The 21,067-nt window shown below is 47.2% G+C and overlaps 1 protein-coding gene and 1 long non-coding RNA gene across 2 annotated transcripts in view; one reads left to right on the forward strand and one right to left on the reverse strand.

Moving 5' to 3' along the window:
* LOC135820012 (uncharacterized) overlaps positions 1 to 13,564 on the forward strand; it is a 38,193-nt gene extending 24,629 nt beyond the window's left edge. Inside the window, exons 13-20 of the mRNA XM_065333312.1 lie at positions 1,844 to 2,047; positions 5,391 to 6,545; positions 6,916 to 6,997; positions 8,024 to 8,090; positions 8,970 to 9,055; positions 9,172 to 9,534; positions 10,727 to 11,035; positions 12,608 to 13,564. Coding sequence (XP_065189384.1) covers positions 1,844 to 2,047; positions 5,391 to 6,545; positions 6,916 to 6,997; positions 8,024 to 8,090; positions 8,970 to 9,055; positions 9,172 to 9,534; positions 10,727 to 11,035; positions 12,608 to 12,612 — 2,271 coding nt within the window. The 3' untranslated portion in view covers positions 12,613 to 13,564. The remainder of the gene's footprint in view (positions 1 to 1,843; positions 2,048 to 5,390; positions 6,546 to 6,915; positions 6,998 to 8,023; positions 8,091 to 8,969; positions 9,056 to 9,171; positions 9,535 to 10,726; positions 11,036 to 12,607) is intronic.
* Positions 13,565 to 20,283: 6,719 nt separating this feature from the next.
* LOC135818817 (uncharacterized) overlaps positions 20,284 to 21,067 on the reverse strand; it is an 8,846-nt gene continuing 8,062 nt past the window's right edge. Inside the window, exon 4 of the long non-coding RNA XR_010553766.1 lies at positions 20,284 to 21,067. This exon is cut by the window's right edge and continues 576 nt beyond it. This is a non-coding gene — a long non-coding RNA (uncharacterized LOC135818817).

Consider the following 21,067-nt stretch of genomic DNA (forward strand, 5'->3'; position numbering starts at 1 on the left):
CATAAAAGCATGGATGACCGCGATTGATCCATTATGTTGTAGTCTTTTGGATGCTGAGTCGACTGGTTTTGGTCCGAAAAGGCTACAATGCAGCGTTCGGCCTGCATGCTCCAATTTTTACAGAGTTCCTGTCACTCGAGTTGAACCTTTGAACATTTTGAGTTAAACCTTGGTGTGAAAGTTGTCGCCTGCTTGCGCGGTGACCAGGTGACTAGTGTAAGCAGGAGGACGTGACCGCTTGTTCAACCATGTTCGATTGGGAATAAGGGCCGAACGCTGCATCGCAGCCTTTTCGGACCAAAACCAGTCGACTCAGCATCCAAAAGATTACAACATATGGACCAATCGCGGCCATCCGTGCTTTTATAAGAACAAAATGGCGCTTTTAGTGACATTTTGCCTACAAACCCCCATCTAGTAGGGCGCAGTTGTTGTTGAAATTTTATTTTGTATCACAGACCAAACGGGCAATGGTGCCCAATATTACGATGGCGATAAAGTAACGGCCAAAAGCCAAGGATACAACAAGCAAGCCGTCACGTTCTCCGTCCTCTGCGCTAGCTTCATCATCACTTTCACCATCCCACTCAATACCATCATCATCATCAAACTCCTCCGAAAACTTTCTCTATCTCAGCAACCCTCTCCCTTTGATCTACGACTCTTCGTCCCAAGTGTAACTCACTGCCAACCATGAAGTGAACTCCGCTTGTACTTGTGATGGGTAGTCACACGCTTGCGTGACGCTTGTCAGGAAAGTGCGCCCGAAATAAGTACAGGTCTCCAGGTACAGTGCATAGTGGCGTAGCTCGGGCAATATTTATATGAAGGGGCAGCAGATCACATGGGACATTTACGGAGAAGATTTGAACGGATTCAAGGCGTCGGGTGGATGGTTAAGTCGCTTCTTGAGACGAAAACAATTGGTTTGCAGGCGTGTCACCACTGTTGACCAAAAGATCCCTGCAAATTCCAAGACTGTGGCGAATTCGTTCGTGGCAAAAATCAAGGATGGAAATGGCATGCTGGCACAGTTGCACACCTTCACCAGCAGGCACCCAGATTCGGTGGAAGTGCGCGAGTTCGATTGGGAATAAAGGAGGAAGGGACCTTCTCAGCTTCCTCGGACCAAGACCATTCGACTCAGCACCCCGAAAACTACAACTGGTGAAAATTTGATTTTAGGCTTAACTTGCCCTTTAACGTATCCGAGAGAGAAAACTCTCTTACTCGTCCATCCATCCAATTTTTCAGTGTGGGTGATGATATCCATTCTTACCATGGTGCAGGGTCACAATCAATAAACTTATTGTTAGGGTGAATTCAAATCTCTGGATAGAGCTGCAATATAGGGAAGTCGTCATGACAGTTTTCAGCAGTATTAGCAGTAAGATTTTTCTCCAACCCCTTTTGAGGAACTTAGACGTTGCGACGTCGGCGGCATTAGTTATGAAGTTGGTTGTTCCAACGAGGAATACACGCTTCATGCCGAACTTGACACTTGACTGAATCGCGACTGCCATACGGAGTGCACGAGGAGCACGTTGCACCTTCCACTCGGCAAACCTGCAAGAAAGCACCACACCCTGCTCACTAGACCATGTTTCGGGGAATTCCCCCCTTATCAGTTGAGCTCTGGAAGGTGTTGAGTAGGGACGGGTGCTTCCTTGCACATTTGCCGAGCCAAAGGGTCGATGAACTTCTTGTATGCTCTGGATGGCAGTCGCGAGTCAGCCAACTGTCGAGTCAAGGGTGAACTCCCAAGTGGCAGGCAAACACTTTCCTATAAAATTATCACCAAGGTCGCTACCACTCTTTCGTACCATTTCAACTTTCTGTGCAGAAATCTCCCAAGCAACCACGTTTGCTGCAGAATGCTCGGCAGCATTTGGATGAGGTTCAGGCAGCTATGCCCAGTCCGTATTGCTCAAGAGCCGAGTTCGTTGCGGCATTCAAGAAGGCAATCCAAGGAACCAAAGACGCACTGCCGAAACGACTCACTGAGCAGATCGACAGCTTTCTACGCGTCCTGACTGCTTACGGATATGTAAGAGGAGTGCATTAATAGCAATGTTGACATGGCATGATGAATTTCTGTGTGTACAGTCATGAAAAATGATACTTAGAAAAAGGTTGATGTGTGCAGATGAATTTCCCTATTCACCCTGAGGTTTTGTCATGCTCAAAGCTCATTATGACTTCATGCTTTAGAAGATGAGCACCCTTATAGCCTGCATGATGTGTTACATTCTAGATATCGTTCATGTTCATGCCCGACTCGCATGAGTTTGCACACACGTAATCCTCACAATTGAATACTTTGGTCTGAGTTTCTGCGAGAACTTCATGAACCACACCGTCACCCCACACTAACTTCATGAACCACACCGACAACCCACACTAACTTCATGAACCACACCGTCACCCCACACTAACTTCATGAACCACACCGTCACCGTCACACTAACTTCACGAACCACACCGTCACCCCACACTAACTTCATGAACCACACCGTCACCCCACACTAACTTCATGAACCACACCGTCACCCCACACTAACTTCACGAACCACACCGTCACCCCACACCCACACCGTCACCCCACACCGTCACCCCACACCGTCACCCCACACCGTCACCCCACACTAACTTCATGAACCAAACCGTCATCCCACACCGTCACCCCACACTAACTTCACGAACCACACCGTCACCCCACACTGTCATCCCACACCGTCACCCCACGCCGTCACTTCACACCGTCACCCCACACTAACTTCATGAACCACACCGTCACCCCACACCGTCACCCCACACCGTCACCCCACACCGTCACCCCACACCATTACCCCACACCGTCACCACACACCGTCACCCCACACCGTCACCCCACACCGTCACCCCACACAATCACCCCACACCGTCACCCCACACCGTCACCACACACCGTCACCCCACACCCTCACCCCACACCGTCACCCCACACAATCACCCCACACCGTCACCACACACCTTCACCCCACACCGTCACCCCACACCGTCACCCCACACCGTCACCCCACACCGTCAACCCACACCGTCAACCCACACCGTCACCCCACACCGTCACCCCACACCGTCACCCCACACCGTCGCCCCACACCGTCACCCCACACTGTCACCATCATCCCACACCGTCACCCCACACCGTCACCACACACCGTCACCCCACACCGTCACCCCACACCGTCACCCCACACCGTCACCCCACACCGTCACCCCACACCGTCACCCCACACCGTCACCCCACACCGTCACCCCAAACCGTCACCCCACACCGTCACCCCACACCGTCGCCCCACACCGTCGCCCCACACCATCACCCCACAGCGTCACCCTACAGCGTCACCCCACACCGTCATCCCACAGCGTCACCCCAAATCGTCGCCCCACACTGTCATCCCACACCGTCACCCCACACCGTCACCCCACACAGTCACCCCACACCGTCACCCCACACCGTCACCCCACACCGTCACCCCACACCGTCACCCCACACCGTCGCCCCACACCGTCACCCCACACCGTCGCCCCACACCGGCGCCCCACACCGTCGCCCCACACCATCACCCCACACCGTCACCCCACACCGTCACCCCACACCGTCACCCCACACCGTCACCCCAAAGCGTCGCCCCACACCGTCGCCCCACACCGTCACCCCACACCGTCACCCCACACCGTCACCCCACACCGTCACCCCACACCGTCACCCCACATTGTCACCCCACACCGTCACCCCACACCGCCCCCCCCCCCCCCCACACCGTCGCCCCACACCGTCGCCCCACACCGTCGCCCCACACCGTCGCCCCACACCGTCACCCCACACCGTCACCCCACACCGTCACCCCACACCGTCGCCCCACACCGTCGCCCCACACCGTTGCCCCACACCTTCACCCCACACCGTCACCCCACACTTTCGCCCCACAGCGTCACCCCACACCGTCACCCCACACCGTCGCCCCACACCGTCACCTCACACCGGCACCCCACACCGTCACCCCACACCGTCACCCCACACCGTCACCCCACACCGTCACCCCACACCGTCACCCCACACCTTCACCGTCACACTACCACTCCATTCTACTCTAGCTAATGAAATGCACTGCTCGTCACAGGAGAATAGAATGCTCTGACAGCGAGCGTTGCTCGCTTGCTAGCTGAATCTGTGCTGGGTTCATCCGGCTCAATATTTGATGCCATATCTGTATCAGAAGTCGTTTTATGGCTTTCTTCTCCATTAGCAGATCCAGTGCTGTCGCTACTACTGCTATTACATGAACTTTCTGGGCCTGGTTCGGCAGGCTCCTCACAAACGGGATCCATAAAAGGGCGATTTTACATTATTTCTGCTACTGAAGCGATCGCGAAGAGCAACAAACTGCTCTAAAATAAGGACAAACCTAGTCTTCTTGAACAAAACACATGCTGGGAAAGGAAGATGAAGACCGAGGGAAGTCTCTCACTGTGCTATATTTGGAATATTGTACCGCATGCATTGGATATGTACGAGACGGTTTGCTGATTTTACGCATTTGCTTAGAAACGAAAAAATGCTTAGAAATGCATAATCACCTCGTACATACCGTATTTTCCGGAGTATAGTGCGCACTTTAGATGTGTTATTTTAGGCCCTAAATCGCAGGTGCGCACTATGCTCCGAATATGAAATGCATGTACTTCAATGCAGATTGAAGTGCGCACCCCCAATGAAGATTGGGGGTGCGCGTTATACAAAGGTGCGCGCTATACTCCGAAAAATACGGTAATGACTTAAAATTTTAACGTATTATTTAAATGAGTTAAATTGCTAGAATTAAATGTTCGTTAACATTACTGGTCTTACAGTATAAGAGGAAATGGGCAGAGTGCCATGAATTGATGAAAAATACGGAAGTCCGGTGCAAAACGTAACCGGAAAAGTTGATGCTGTATGCACACCATTAGGCTGTTAGTTTGTATAATTGAGCTTTATACAAAAGATACTGGGAGACAAATTTAGCTTTATGATTCTTTGTACTTGATGTACATTTCTGCTGTGTGTGTCCATGTGTGTTTGTGTCCATAAGTGTGTTTGCATATATGTGTGTGTCCATATGTGTGTGTGTGTGTGTGTGTGTGTGTCCATATGTGTGTGTGTGTGTATATGTGTGTGTATGTTTGTTTGTGTGTGTGTGTGTGTGTGTGTGTGTGTGTGTGTGTATATGTGTGTGTCCATATGTGTGTGTGTGTTTGTGTGTGTATATGTGTTTGTGTGTGTATATGTGTGTGTCCATATGTGTGTGTGCATGTGTGTGTCCATGTGTGTGTGTGCATGTGGTATGCCTTTGATACTGCTAAAGATCATCACATTCCCAGAGCTGAATGATCTGGTGGTTCATCAGCCTCGCTGGCTCCTGCAGGACGTGATCGGGTTTATGTACTCTTCCGACGTCTTCCCCCACCGCCCTGATGGCATTGCCAGGGAATACAAGATAAGTGAAGAGGAGTTCGTCCGTTCTCTGACTGCCTTCGCCAAAGTCGGCGAAAAAGCTCCACTCTGCGTGCATATGGTTCTACAACTCGGCTTGTCCATCCGCTATCAGAAAGATATCCTTGCTCTCTCCCTGTTTCCCGAGTGTACACAGCCATTGAAGGTGCACAACGCCTTCATGACCTCACAAGCGATGGTAGGTTCTGTGTATACCTGCAATGGCTGTGTGCCATTCTCATCTGCACTCATTGTTCAATGCCAAGCACGCGTGTACGACTACTCCGCCTGCTTTTTCTCCAGTACTGATCCCATATTCTTCAAGAACACCATCATTGTCCACCCATACCCGCACACAACAGCGCTTGTTGTGTTTTCGTTCGACCGCCTGCGCTGTTGTATTGTAGTGACGTCCAGTTCCAGTAGGTACCTGCAAGTCGTTCACCATGTGCACTGGCTGTTTCGTGCTCTCTTCCTTGAGCTACTGAAGAGATACAGTCGTGGTACTTCGGTAGAGCCCACTGTACTCAGCCTGAGCAGCATGCGTCAGCTTATCCAGCGATCGGCTTCACCAGCTGCAATCTCTTCAGCTGTTGCATCATACTCATGCGAAGCCGTCATTCGTGCTGCCAACAGCGCGCACAGCAAAGATGTCAAAGATGCCAGCGGTTTGTTTGTTGACTCAGTCGTAGATCTTCACTACGTTCCCGCCACGCACGTCAGCATGCTTCCTCCCCGCTGTACGGATCGACTGGAGAATCTGCGAGATTCAGCATTCCTAGGCGATCTCCAATCACATCTAGACGTTGGTGCGAGCGAAATCAGCCGGCTTGCTGGAGCCACGTCAGTGTCATCCACTGAACCCAGTCGGCTCAATGCCTCACTGGTTTTGCTAGCGTGGTGCAGCAAAAGTCATCGTCGCTCATCCACACTGCTATTTAGCTTGATAGCACAGCGTTGTTCTTCTTCGCCATTTGCCAACTGCTACCGAGAGATCTGCAGGATGCTTGTAGACAATGAGAGCATGGTGAGTGACAATTTCATTCGAAAGTTTTTTCTAATTTCTTGAGTTTCTCATGTCACTTTTCTTGAGTTTTACTTTGAAAACATGAGAAAGCTGCCCTTTGGATAATTACAGGACTATTTTAGATGTCTGTTTTTCGTTCAATTTTTTTAATGATTTTTGCCATTATAGACAGAAGGATAATGATGCATCCATTCTTTGTTCTCTCAAGGAATCATTCTTTTCCATTCTAACTTCTCATTTTTCTCTATGTTTATATGTGTGTATGTGTTTACATGTGTGTGTGTATGTGTGTATGTGTGTGTGTGTGTGTGTGTCTGTCTGTTTATGTGTGCATTTGTGTGTATATGTGTGCATATCTGCCTTTTTACAGCTTCTGCACGCATTTCCTGACACCATCACCTATGAGCAACAGCGTTTCAACCAGGAAGAGCGTCTTCGCTGTCAGCTTGAGAGTAAGTTTAGGTATCACGTATACGTGTCGTTAGGTTGAGCACTCTTACCTTAGCTTGAACCCTTGCCGCTCGCCTTGTGCAACGCTCACTGCTCTTGGAGCATTTCGAGCACTCTTGGCGGGGTTCGCAGCTCTTTATAAAAATTCTTTGCTTCACGGAAACGTATTTCATTGCGAAGAGCTGCGCTTCGGTCCTCTGAGCTGTGCTGAGAAGCTCTAACAGAGCGAAACAGTTGAATAAATATTAACCTTTCACCGTTTAAGGTATTTGTACAGCAAAAGCCGGCCGTCATTGTTCATGTCGTAACTTTTTTATTTTTCACTTTTATTATTGTACAACATTATGCTGATTCTGAAAGTGAAAGCCCTCAGAAATGTGCTGCAACAACTTTCAAGTCCTGAAACGAACAAAAATTTCACTATTTAGCACTGATAATTTGGTTTGATCGGGCAAACTATTGCGATATGCAAGAAACTGAGTTACATTCCTGCACTGGAGTGGTTCCCTCAGGTAAGTGGACACCAGGTTCGTTCTCTGGGTGAAATGCAGGAGTGTTACCTGTCACAGCAGTGTCAGCATCGTCCCAAGACTAGTGCAGGTTGCACTGCTGGCTGTACCGTGATCACTTCCTATTCCCCGGCCGCGTCGTCTCCCTCTGCCACATCCTCTGCCACGTCCCCTTCCACCATTAGTAGCACTTATTTCAGCGACACTCGTCGTTTGTGGCATCCATGTCACTCTCGCTGGCGCTGGCGCTAAAAAAAACTTCGAAAATTATTGGTGCGGCTTTGGCCCCTCCTAGCGCACCGGTTCCGACGCCCCTGAATGTGTATTGATTTGTTTTTGTTTTTTTGTTAGAAACAATGGAGAATACTTGCATGCATGTTTATACAGTTTATCGTAATAATGTCAGTGTGACATGGATATCCTGTTCTTGCCTATGTTTTCAACACGTCCAGTGTTTTGTCTTGTACACACTCAATCTCTGATTGTATGTGTTATGTTTGTCTACATGCCTTCTAACAGACATACCCTTGGCGGATGATTGCTTCCCAACTGCACACGAGACGTCATTCCTGGGACAGAATCCCTCGTGAGTAAAACATTTCTGTCAAGTTGGTTTCATTTCTCCTAGTGATGAATGGATGTTAGTGGAAATTACTCTTAAGAACTCCAGTGTACTCTGCAGTACCTTTGAAGTGTGCATTGTATTCTGCAATCACATCTGTTACTATGGCCAAGAGTGCATAAACAAGAGTATGCAATTGTGGTTATGGGTCAGTGCGCGGTGCACTGCCTTCATTACCTAACTTGCTTCCATTAACGCTCCGAAAACATGCACTCAAACCCACAATTTCTCGTACAAACCCATCCGTTTTTGCTCAATTCATTCCAGTACCTACCCAATCTCTACATTTTGGTGCGTGAACTTCAGTTCCGTACGAGAATTTAGTTCAAACCAGAGGGAAAGTGCGGTGTTTGATTTTCTGAAGTGCGCAGACCGCGGCTGAATGCTGAAATGAAGGCAGCACCCCCCACATCTGGCCCATAGAAAAGAGAACACAGTGGCATACTCTTGTTTATGGACTCTTGGTACGGCTGATAGATAATACATTCAACAGTCTGAATGTATACCAAAATTTATGGTTTTCATCTCTGCTTGTGTGTGTGTGTGTGTGTGTGTGTGTGTGTGTGTGTGTGTGTGCGTGCGTGTGTGCGTGTGTGCTGGTGTGTGAGTGTGTATGTGTGTATGTGTACGCGTGTGTGTGCACACGTGTGTTTGCTTGCATTGGTGTGAGTGTGTGTGTGTGTGTGTGTGTGTGTGTGTGTGTGTGTGTGTGTGTGTGTGTGTGCGTGTGTGTGTGTGCGTGCAAGTGAGCCTGCGCATGTGAATGTGTGTGTATGATGTTATCACTATGCGGGTATGCGTGTTTCTGTGTCTATGTATTTGATGTGTTGTTTTGATTTACAGCATGGGAATGCTACGATCTCACCTCCATGCAATGCATGTTACGGATAAGCTGATCGTGGACTCCGATCACTACACTCTGTTCCAGGGTGAGTCCATTTCACTTCACAATATCTGCTACTTCATATTCATGATGATCACTAGCCTAGACAGAACTTCATGTTATTCACTAGTGTTCTCTTGATCTCTCTCCTTGTTTGAACAGAAGCCGAAGCAGCAGCAGCAGCAGCAGCAGTCTCAGCAGCAAGTCAACCAGCAGCAGAAGTAGCAGCAGCATCATCATCATCAGCAGCAGCAGCAGCAGCAGGAGCAGCAGCAGCAGCGGCACCAGGAGTAGCAGCAGCAAGTCAAGCAGCAGCAGCAGCAGGAGTAGCAGTCTCAGCAGCAAGTCAATCAGCAGCAGTATTATCATCATCATCAGCAGCATCATCAGCAGCAGCAGCAGCAGGAGTAGCAGCAGCAGCAGCAGGAGTAGCAGCAGGACTAGCAGCAGCAAGTCGAGCAGCAGCAGCACCAGGAGTAGCATCAGCAGCAGCAGAATCATCAGCAGAAGCATCAGAGAGCACAGGTATGTGAAGAACCACAATTCCCAGCATAACGACTATCCCACCCACACACTTCACTTTTCCCCACCACCTCCACTTTTTACAAAACCACCTCCACTTTTAACAAAACCACCTCCACTTTTAACAAAACCACCTCCACTTTTAACAAAACCACCTCCACTTTTAACAAAACCACCTCCACTTTCCCTCACCACCTCTTTTCCCCACCACCTCCGCTTTCCCCCACCATCTCCACTTTTCCCCACCACCTCCACTTTTCCCATCACCTCGACTTTTCCCCATCACCTCGACTTTTCCACACTATCTCTATGCCCTACTTTAACTCCACCTCTTTAGTACCGTCCAGCTCCGCATTGTCCGACCAAGTCTAGCTCTGCTCTGCCCTACACTTTGTGCAGAAACCATAGGGAAAAACAATGAGACATTTCGAAAAATATTGTTGGAAACTCATCCTCGGATTCTCCTGTTGTTTCTGTTAGAATAGTGATACTCTATACAGGGTAGATGTGTGTGGTTCATGACGTAACCTCTGTGTGTGGTTCATGACGTAACCTCTGCGTGTGGTTCATGACGTAACCTCTGCGTGTGTTTCACGACGTAACCTCTGTGTGTGTTTCATGACGTAACCTCTGTGTGTGTTTTATGACGTAACCTCTGTGTGTGTTTCATGACGTAACCTCTGCGTGTGGTTCATGACGTAACCTCTGTGTGTGTTTCATGACGTAACCTCTGCGCGTGTTTTATAACGTAACCTCTGCGTGTGTTTCATGACGTAACCTCTGCATGTGGTTCATGAGTCATGACGTAACCTCTGCGTGTGTTTCATGACGTAACCTCTGCGTGTGTTTCATGACGTAACCTCTGTGTGTGGTTCATGACGTAACCTCTGCGTGTGTTTCATGACGTAACCTCTGCGTGTGGCTCATGAGTCATGACGTAACCTCTGTGTGTGTTTCATGACGTAACCTCTGCGTGTGTTTCATGACGTAACCTCTGTGTGTGGGTCATGACGTAACCTCTGCGTGTGTTTCATGACGTAACCTCTGCGTGTGTTTCATGTCCTGTAATATACATCTACACTACAGACTTCTGTATGAAACGTATGGACTGCTGGGACTTTCAAGTAACTATGGGAACCATTTGCAAATCCGTTTCTCGTATGTTTTTTATGTGCGTGCTCTATTATAATTATAGATAATCCTTTCGACACCGACACTTTCACTGCTCAAATCCTGCCCAAGTTATGCACAATACCTTGTGCACGGTTTCGCAGCAGTGTTCAGGGACAAGGTCTGCTACAGAATCTCAGCGAAATCGTTGAATTAATACGCCTGGAGAAGTATGAGCCAGTGGAGCACCATCATGTCCAGGTCATCTCGTACATTCATGCTGGAGGGATGGACACATACAAAAAGCTATGTGCAGCTATTCAAGGCCTGAAGTATGAAGTTTTGTACAGGGAGATGATTGCACTGCTTCCTGCTGACCGTCAGCTTAGAGACGGTAAGTGTGAAATTGTGTGTGTGTGTCTGTCTGTCTGTCTCCGTGTCTGTCTGTCTGTCTGTCTGTCTGCGTGTCTGTCTGTGTGTGTATCTGTGTGTGTGTGTGTGTGTGTGTGTGTGTGTGTGTGTGTGTGTGTGTGTGCCTGGGTGTCTGTCTGTTTCCGAGCATTTTCACTCCCCTAATAGTTGTGGTATTGACTGGCATGGTCACCTTGCCATGATGGAGGATAACCAAACCACTTGTCAGCTATTGTGCTGGTCAGTTCTATCTACACTTCCTGCTTGTGTTCCCCGGAAACTTTGACATGAAGGGATCAGAGCAGACATCCATCATCTGAATCTTTAAGTACCATTGGTTTAACATTGTGCAGCAGCTAGGAGAGCAGTGCCACATATTTTCCACTGTTCTCCTAGCCCAGCACTGCTCAACCACCACCAGAACAGTCACCACAGTCACCAGCACAATCCCCTGGCACAGTCCAGTACAATCCCCCCCGGGCACAGTCCCCCGGCACAGTTCAGTACAATCACCACAATCCCCTGGCACAGTCCAGTACAATCCCCCCCGGGCACAGTCCCCCGGCACAGTTCAGTACAATCACCACAATCCCCCACAGTCAGAGTCCAGCACAGTCATCACTGTCATAGTCCCACAATCAAGACAGTCACCACATACAGAGTCCAGCACAGTGACAGTCCAGTACAGTCACCATAGTAACAGTCACCATAGTTACAGTCACCATAGTCACAGTCACCATAGTAACAGTCACCATAGTCACAGTCACCATAGTCACAGTCACCATAGTAACAGTCACCATAGTAACAGTCACCATAGTCACAGTCACCATAGTAACAGTCACCATAGTCACAGTCACCATAGTCACAGTCACCATAGTCACAGTCACCATAGTCACAGTCACCATAGTCACAGTCACCATAGTAACAGTCACCATAGTAACAGTCACCATAGTCACAATCACCATAGTCACAGTCACCATAGTCACAGTCACCATAGTAACAGTCACCATAGTAACAGTCACCATAGTCACAGTCACCATAGTAACAGTCACCATAGTCACAGTCACCATAGTCACAGTCACCATAGTAACAGTCACCATAGTCACAGTCACCATAGTCACAGTCACCATAGTCACAGTCACCATAGTCACAGTCACCATAGTCACAGTCCAGCACAGTTGACCTCCCTCCCTTCCTCTCTGTGCATAATGATACATGTTCTTTTCTCTGTTGTGATGTTTGCTTCTACTTACTAACATTCATTTTGTTTGTTTGTTTGTTTATTTAGAGTCGAAGAACAAACAGGCAAATTTGCCTAATTACATGATATCGACTAATTTCTTCTTTCTTTCGCCGTTTCTCGGGTGTGTGGGTATGTTTGTGTTTGCGGACATGTGTACCTGTGTGTGTGTGTGTGTGTGTGTGTGTGTGTGTGTGTGTGTGTGTTCAACTTTGTGGGTGTATGTGCGCCGGTGTATGTGGGTATGTGTATGCGTTCATGTGTGATTTTTGGTGCTTTTGTCTGCTCGTGCATGTCTGCTGTATCATTATACAGATTGAACCACACTGGTTGCTCAAAGCAAAGCCACTATCACTGTACTGTATCTTCAGACATCGGCAGCAGCGGCAGCACAAGCATCAGCAGCGGCAGTAGCAGCAGCAGCAGCAGCAGTATCACTAGCAAACCCAATGCCCTCACTCTCAGGTATATTACTTTGTGTGGTTCCTGTCATGTATCTTCTGTGCACACACACACTGCACAAGGCAGAAGAGATTTGTTTTTCTTTCATTTGGTTTTCGATACTTGAAATTCTATTTGTTCATTTGCCCAGCTGCAATATATTTTCTGCACTATTTTCTGTGACATAGTGACCATAGCCATTTCCTGAATACTCGTTTTTCTGGTGTGAGACTGAGTGTGGCAGAATTTTCATTGCTCTGTTACTGCAATGTCTGCTAGTATATTATTCTGAGGTTCGTGTTCCCCTGTTTACTTCCCGTTTTCTCTTCTTGATATTAATTTTATTGCCAAGATCCACCGGCCGTCCTATTCTTTTTGCAGTACTTTAATGAGCTATGGTTTACAGGGTGTTAGCGGCCGTCGTGAGTTCCCTTCGGGAACGGACACGATAATTTACTTTTTTTTAATGATGTATTCATGTAATGAATTCAGTTTAGCGTAGGTGCACATCTTGCAACTACGTATCTGCTGCGCAACAGCGCCCTCTACTGCTCTGGCCGCGCCAATTGTTTAGCGCGCCTTGCCGCGACCAGCAAGACTGCCTGCTGTATATCACATTGATTTATGCGTATGCCATCACAATAATTAATTCAGTTTTGACCGGGTCGAGTCAGCAACGTGGCACATCTCCTTGCCATTCTCACTTTTGAGTCTTCTCTGCTTTGGCTCATGCCCGACTTGCATCCTGCTGCCTTTGTCTTTTGCTGACCCACCATCTATTTATACTACATTGCATCATTCCTACTCCAAGTACATTAAACCTTGTGGCGAGTCACTCATAACTGGTCTGCCTTTCCATTGCGGCATTATGGCCTTATGGTCCTGCCTTTCCATTGCGGCAATCACAGCCTGCGGGCTTCTGCCTTCCTGCGGCAATCACAGCCTGCGGGCTTGTGCCTTTCTGTGGCACTTGCAGCCTCACGGGCTCGTGTCTATTTTGCGCAAAGACCAACCAGTTCCTCGTCACCAGTACTTGCCCAACACAACCTAGCCTTATTCGTGTGGTGTATGCCTGTCTGCATGCCGTCTGTGTGCGCAGAATGCTAAAATAATGAGATTTTTAGACGCATAGTTTTCCCAATCGGCTTCATATCCACTGGCGTCAAATTGCGGCTAGTCCCGACCACCACCACCCCCCACCCCCCCCCCCCCCCCCAACACTCATACAGCCCAACATTATTGTGCTGTCGTTACTTAATAATTTATGATTGAGTGGTCCTGTTCCTGCTCATTACGATAGGGGAATCCCCTACTCTCCCTGAAAGAATACAAACCAACCAACCAACCAACTCTCTCCCCCCCCCCCCCCTCCCCGCATCTCTGTTTCACCCCTCATTACAAGTTCACTACAGTATTGATGGTTATACATGTAAGAGTGAGAGGACGTACTAGTTCTAGTAACACGATAATCTCTTCTACTCTTGGTGGCAACCAGGGTGTCGTGAAAGCTTTTTCACAACTCCCTTCTCTGAAAAATCTTGAGCCACAGTTGGTTCAGTGAGAGGACTGCTGGTAGTTTAAGGACGTCTCGTGACAGCATGCAATTCACAGTCATTAATTATGTTCACAGCCTGGGCTACCCTTGAATGTACCTGCACTGTAGTCATACTGCAGTAGATGTACATACTAAAAAAAGGATTAATTTGAAGATAGCACAGGTAATTCTGCATGAGCTGGGATAGCAGTTACCGTCACCTTCATTTTGCGATATCCGACAAGGTTGTAGGCTTTAGAAGCTTGACAGTCAGCATGTTGGTGTATTGGAGTAATTTATATTTTCACACTCCAGTTGGCATGATTAGTGTTTAGATCGGTCTTATTGACAAGGCATGCAAAGCGTCAAACCATAATTATAAAGTAAGAAACAAAACAAAAAGACAACCCAATTTTGGCAAAACAATTGAGCATGCAATTAGAAGTGTAAGGTTGAACACAAACGCTTGAAAAGACTGAATCGTTACCCAAATGGCCCACTGGCATGCAACAGCAAATCCGGGTTGGGATGATTACTGGTACTGCTCAGTACTAGTTCAGTGGTCGAAGACCGTACACTGTAGATCTGCAAATGCACGTACATGTACACAGATATTTCCGCCATATGTAGATCTACATGTGCGAAAATCGTACACCTAGGCCAGGGGCCGGGGCGCGATCGAATTTTCACTCTTTGACTTTTCGGTTTTCTGAAGAGGTGGCAGTTGTGGCCTTATTGGCCTCTTCAGAAAAACGACACTCCTCGAAACTCCACAACCTCATCCGATGGGGGAGGTGGGTTAGTTCCGAAGATTGATCTGATTGGACGTCATTACCGCCATGACAATTCCACTGAAAAGCTCTAACATGATAGAAACAGTTCTATTGGGACACTTCAAGTTCAACTAATCTCTTTTAGGAATCTGTTCGAATAGTTGATGAATACAATTCGAACGCGCCCTTAGTATACTAGAAGTCTAGAGTATCTGGATGTGTCTACACAGAGAACTAACTTTCACACCTTCAGCCTGCCCCCCCCCCCCCCCCCCCCCCACCACCCCCTTTCACGCATCACATCAGAGCAGGCTAGGTTTCATGCTCTCATAAGTCCCAGTGAGTCGGTTTGTGGAACACTTTCCACAGCTCAAACAAAACGCTTCCTTCATAGGACGAGTCTTACTTTTCAAGAAGTTTGGCGAGTGTAAACGTCCACAGCAGGAATTACATTCTGTCGGAACTAATTTTGAAGTCCTGATGTCCGAACGTTGCCAATTCGAGAGATTGACTCGTGGCTCTATTGCAGGCTATATAATTTCGTATAGTCAAAATTATATGCTGTCACTTTGCTGGTGAACAAAATTATGTTTCAAGATATGAAATTTGAAGAAATGTTCGTGGAGGTACAAATTCAGGATGATGTTGTTCCTCGATACACTAAGTGATATAGCTATGCAGCTACTAGTCATGAAAATTCACGTCATGATAATTATCTCGTGCAAGCTGAAGGAGACGTTAGTAGTGCAGTATACTGAGCCAGTGACATTCGCAAAGCAGCAGAAGATTTTCTCAGCGCCAGCGGAGAGAGAAAGTTGGGAGCTTTTCTTCCTGGAAAGTAGGCAGTTATAATACACAACAGCCAATCATCAAGTAGTGAGTTCTATCAGCTATGTCGCTAGTATTCATCCCTCAATGACACGGTGAGTAATACTCCTTGTTGTTGCTACAATAAAAAAAATTAAAATTGTTCAATTTCCTGACTCAGTTTAGTGGCTAAACACAGATTAAAAAGTCAACTTTGGAGCTGTGAGTACACATAAACCTGCACTGTCGTTGGCGTCACTCTTCACGAAGAACATTTGAATCAAAATAAGCTCGTGGCTGTACTGATGAGGTATCCGTGGCCGAAAAAGCTTGCTGTCTACAGCATTGAACTCAAAGTAGATAGATAAACTCAGAAGAAAGTACTGAAGAATGATAAACTCAGTGCTTGCGTATTATTTATTCCTTCAATCTGAGACCGTGATAGAGTATTGTATTACATGACTGTGTGATGAGCAGTCTTTGCAGAAGGACTAAGGTTGCATAGACAATTATATGTCCTGTTGGCAGTCTTGTACATAATTATAGTGCAAGAAATGGGCACTATGTACATTTGTACACCCCTCTCCTCCCCCCCCCCCCCCTCCCCCCACCCTGCATCTTACACTGGCCGCCTGCATCATGGCTGCACCACCCCCTCTGCTCCCCCCCCCCCCCCCCTCCTCTTTCATCATGGACAGGCCGGCGCCCCCCCCCCCCCTCCGTCCAGGCCCTGTACAGTGGACCGGTCTGCTGTCCCTCTCCCCCCCCCCCCCCCCCTTGGATCTTGAACTGGTCCCCCCCCCCTACATCTAGGATTGGCTGCCTCAAGCAGACGTGCAAACAAACTGAGAATTTGTTGTCGAAATTCTTGCCCAACAGGCTAGATTAGTGCAGGGGTTGATCCTGGCTGTCCACTGTGTTGCCAAAACTCCCAGGTGCAGGATAGCTAACTTGTCTGTCCTAGATACATGACTTGAATCCTGGACGTGACCAAGTGCATAGTCTGTGCAGGGGGGGGGGGGGGGGGGAGCGCTCGAGCAATTCGTATGAGCTCATAGAGATGTGTCCGTTCATGGAGGGGTCAATTTTTGCTGCCAAATTACCACTTTCAGATCCTGCTATAGACTGAACTGTATGCTGCGCTGCTCAAACTACACTGTACACATATAATACCTACTGCGTATTAACCAAAAATGATGGAAAATATTTCGGAAACATCAAGACACAATGTGTTGCTGCTTCGTTTGGGTGTGTTGTGTAGAGAGAGAGACAGAGAGAGAGGGAGACAGAGAGAGAGAGACAGAGAGAGAGAGACAGAGAGAGACAGAGACAGAGACAGAGAGAGACAGAGAGAGACAGAGAGAGAGAGAGAGAGAGACAGAGAGAGAGAGACAGAGAGAGAGACAGAGACAGAGACAGAGAGAGAGAGAGAGAAAGTGAGCGAAAGAAAGGGGTAGGGGGTAGGTGATGGTCCACTTGTGTTCTGTCTGATTTCATATATTCTTTCAGCAGATTAGTATTGTTTGTTTTTGTGTCTCTTTTGTATGACCCTAGGTTCCACTAGCTGTGAAAGTGACTCTGGTGATCGCAACAATATTCAGCATCAGAATACGGGGAAACAACGAAAACAACCTAAAGCAAAGTACAGCAAAGAACTGCCATGGAGATACGAAACGTCAGTAAAGAAGGCGGATTACAGACAGGGACACTGGTGCTACTGTGAGCAAATACGACCAAGTCGGAATGCTGTCTGTCATCCAGCAAGCGTCCTCAGTCTTTGCTATCATGCTGGCTGTGGAGAATGGTGTACAGCGCTGATCAATCCCCTGTTTTGCTGAGTGATTTGGCGGATTTCCAATCATCTTGCAACATCAGCCACTATGCTCTGCAGGTGGTCGGTTGGATTCTCAGCTGTGTGTACAACGGAATACAGTGTGGTCTTCAGGATTACATTTATCAGATACTGTAGGCACCTTGGAATTGAAGGGGCAGACTTGGAACAATCTCTGGAAAGGTACAGAAATTTAAATCCCTGCACACACGCAGTCCAGCATGCCAATGTAGCCCTGCGGCCATTGTTCGGGTTTCTTGTTATTATCTTAGTAAATCTCGCCTAGATCTCTTGCTAATCTCTTGATATCTTTCCATACTAGTTTGGGTAGTGTCTCGTGTATATTCATCATGTCTAAAGCATCTTCGATTGAAGCAAGACATGAGAATTACCTCCTGGATTGATTGTGTCTCATTTCTACTTATGGAGTCCACACGCACGCGCGCAAGCTCGCGTGCGCGCATACACACACACACACACACACACACACACACACACACAAACACTGTATTTTTGTTATTGTTGTTGTCGTTGAATTTTACTTAAAGTCGAAGCGATATGTCGTGAAAGTTATGCTTCTTCCATGGACTTCGCCCTAGTAATCAGTCTCCTTTCCTCCGACTGACGTCCGTGTGTACGGTGGAATATGCTCTATCGAGGAGTTTTGAACTGATCAGTCTTGAAAATGTACGAGTTTATTTTTAGCCGTGTCCCTGGGATTATGGATTTGTTCGACTACGGTTGGGTAAATTTGATATAGGACATTTTCTGTGAGTACAGCATCAATGACACTGATGGCCAAGTGGCTAGAAGCATTGCTTTGTTCCAAGAGAAGTGGTTGTAGGTACGAGTCCTGGCTTGTGCTTCTTTTTTGACCAGGTGAAACATTTCCATTGTTGCATGTCGAGTCGATCATTTATAATAGACCCCTTTCAATTCATCACCTGACCTCTTCTCCAAAGTACAGGTACCTGGATATGGGTGCAATGCGAGCAGTATAATAGCTGGATACGGGTGGAAAGTGAGTGGCATAATAATGACTCAATGAGACTTGGGAATTTGAAGTACAGTACTCAGTAGATTTACGTGTGGCATTGATGCATGCCTGTCTCCCATCCCACCAGCTCTGAACCAGTCAGTACTTTGCTCATTGCTTCACTGAATGATCATCAACACACTGCCATACAACTAGGCATGGTATGTGCGGATGTGTGGATGCGGGTGTCCGCCATCGAAGAAACATCCATTGAAGAAGGAAGGCAGACAAAGATCCAAGAAGAGAAGAAAACAGCGAAGAAGAAGTCAAATGCATCTTCCACAATTCATCAACATTTTGCACATAGATTCTCTCAAGAAGCTGAGTCGATCCCCACCCACCATCCTATCGATACTTTTCTTTTATAGTCCTTTTCAAAGCAGGTGCTACATATTGTCGTCATGGTAACTGGAGGAGAGAAAGGTGCAAAGTTATCCCTTGCCTTTGCCTATACATGTACGTCATGTACTTGATAACTTTAGACAGTGCATACTGGCTGGCATGCACTATGTATAACAGGCAACATAGCGCACACACTTCTAACGTATCACGTGCATTGATCACACTTGCACAACTCACGGACACTACGCAATGCTGTCCCTCCAGGAAATCGCGATTCCACGGATGCAACAAATTTCGCGATTTTGGCCCAAACCCGCGATTTTCAGCAAAATCCGCGATTTCCCGCGTTTTTTTGTTAATTTCTGCACTACATTGTATATCTCACATTTTTATGCACTTTTCACGCAGTTCTTTCCATGATCCTGTAGGTTATTTGCACAGTATGACTCCCGAGTAGATATACGATGCAACAAATTTCGTGATTTGGCCCAAATCCGCAATTTTCTGCAAATAATTCCGCGAATTCCTGGCAAGTTCTGCATCATTCCGCACTTTTCGTCGCATTTTTTGTTACTTTCTGCCGCAATTTCTTGCGCAAGTTTTCGAGAGTTTTTTCCGCAAATTCCCGCAGGGACAGGCAATGCGCTAGTCACGTGCATTCATTGATCACACTTGCACAACTCACGCGCACTACGCAATGCGCTAATCATGTGCCAATTTAACATCTGTTGATGTGCAATCCATTTCCAGCACTGCATGCGGTAGGAACTAACTTTACCGCGATGGACCCATGTGTGAGATATCATGATAAGAGAAACACCCGAAAACAATTCAACAAAGTGCACTATGGGAGTCGTGGCCGAAATGAAAAATAATTACAAAATGATGTTAGAATGATCAGGGCACGGCAAATGAGAAAATAGTACGCGGAGTACTGTAAAAGCCATTATTCTAACTCTGGCGCATATATAACGATTTCCCAAAATTGACTAGTTTACGTGTACCAAAGGTAACGATTCTCACTCTGGCATTCTCAACGCTCAATAGGACAGTATATGCATCGATTTCTGTATAACGATTTCTATTTTAACGACAGATTTCTCCTCGTTAACTCGTTAGAATTTGCACTTCGTTATACCGTAGAATCACGCGGATAAGCCCATGGGCTTATCTGTTTCACAAGGACATCTCGGTGGGCTTATACAAGAACATGGGCTTACACGCGGGCATGGGCTTATACGCCGACACCAAGTTGTGCTATTGAAAAGTACCAAGGAAGTGAGAAGTACATTTCTGAAAGCCACTGTGCAAACAAAACAACCGATGATTGTGTTGAAATGTACAAAAAAAACCACCATGTACTACATACATGTACATGATACGACCAAGAGTCCATAATTTATGGACTCTCGATACGAAATAGGCCCATGGGCTTGTACAACGAAGCCTTGTGATGTTCGAACTTTCCCTGGGCTTATACGCGGGATTCTACGGTATATAATATTGCTTTTACAGTAAATACCCAAACAAGAATTGAAAACATGGATACAGATTACAAGGCTAGCTCATTGTAATTGATTTTTAGGGTAGAGGAATATGTTAGATATCCTGAACCAAGCAGCAGAGAAAACTGCAGTGCTGCCCAATGAAATATTATGATCTTATGCCGGAGTCACGGTTGTGCCCTGCGCTAGTTCACGTTTAAATATTTGCAGGTCTAAGGGTGCACAGCGCCCGGCATGGCATTTACAGGCTTGATCTGATATCATATAGCAGCATTTTATACGGATCAAGTCTACGCCTGAACTGGCAACTCTGTCCTGTCCTGAACATTGCCGTAATAGGGTCACATGTCCCCTGGTACGAGAGGCCAGCAAACATGGAGTAGGTTGGTTGAGTACGGTACAAAGCAAGCTCCGCGGGTTGGCAGCCAACAAGAGTTATGTTATACTTTGCACTGCTGTGGAGTTATACTTCGCACAGCTGTGGAGTTGTTATACTTCGCATTGCT

This window comes from Sycon ciliatum, chromosome 6, assembly GCF_964019385.1.
Source record: "Sycon ciliatum chromosome 6, ocSycCili1.1, whole genome shotgun sequence".
In the NCBI taxonomy this organism is placed as follows: Eukaryota; Metazoa; Porifera; class Calcarea; order Leucosolenida; family Sycettidae; genus Sycon; species Sycon ciliatum.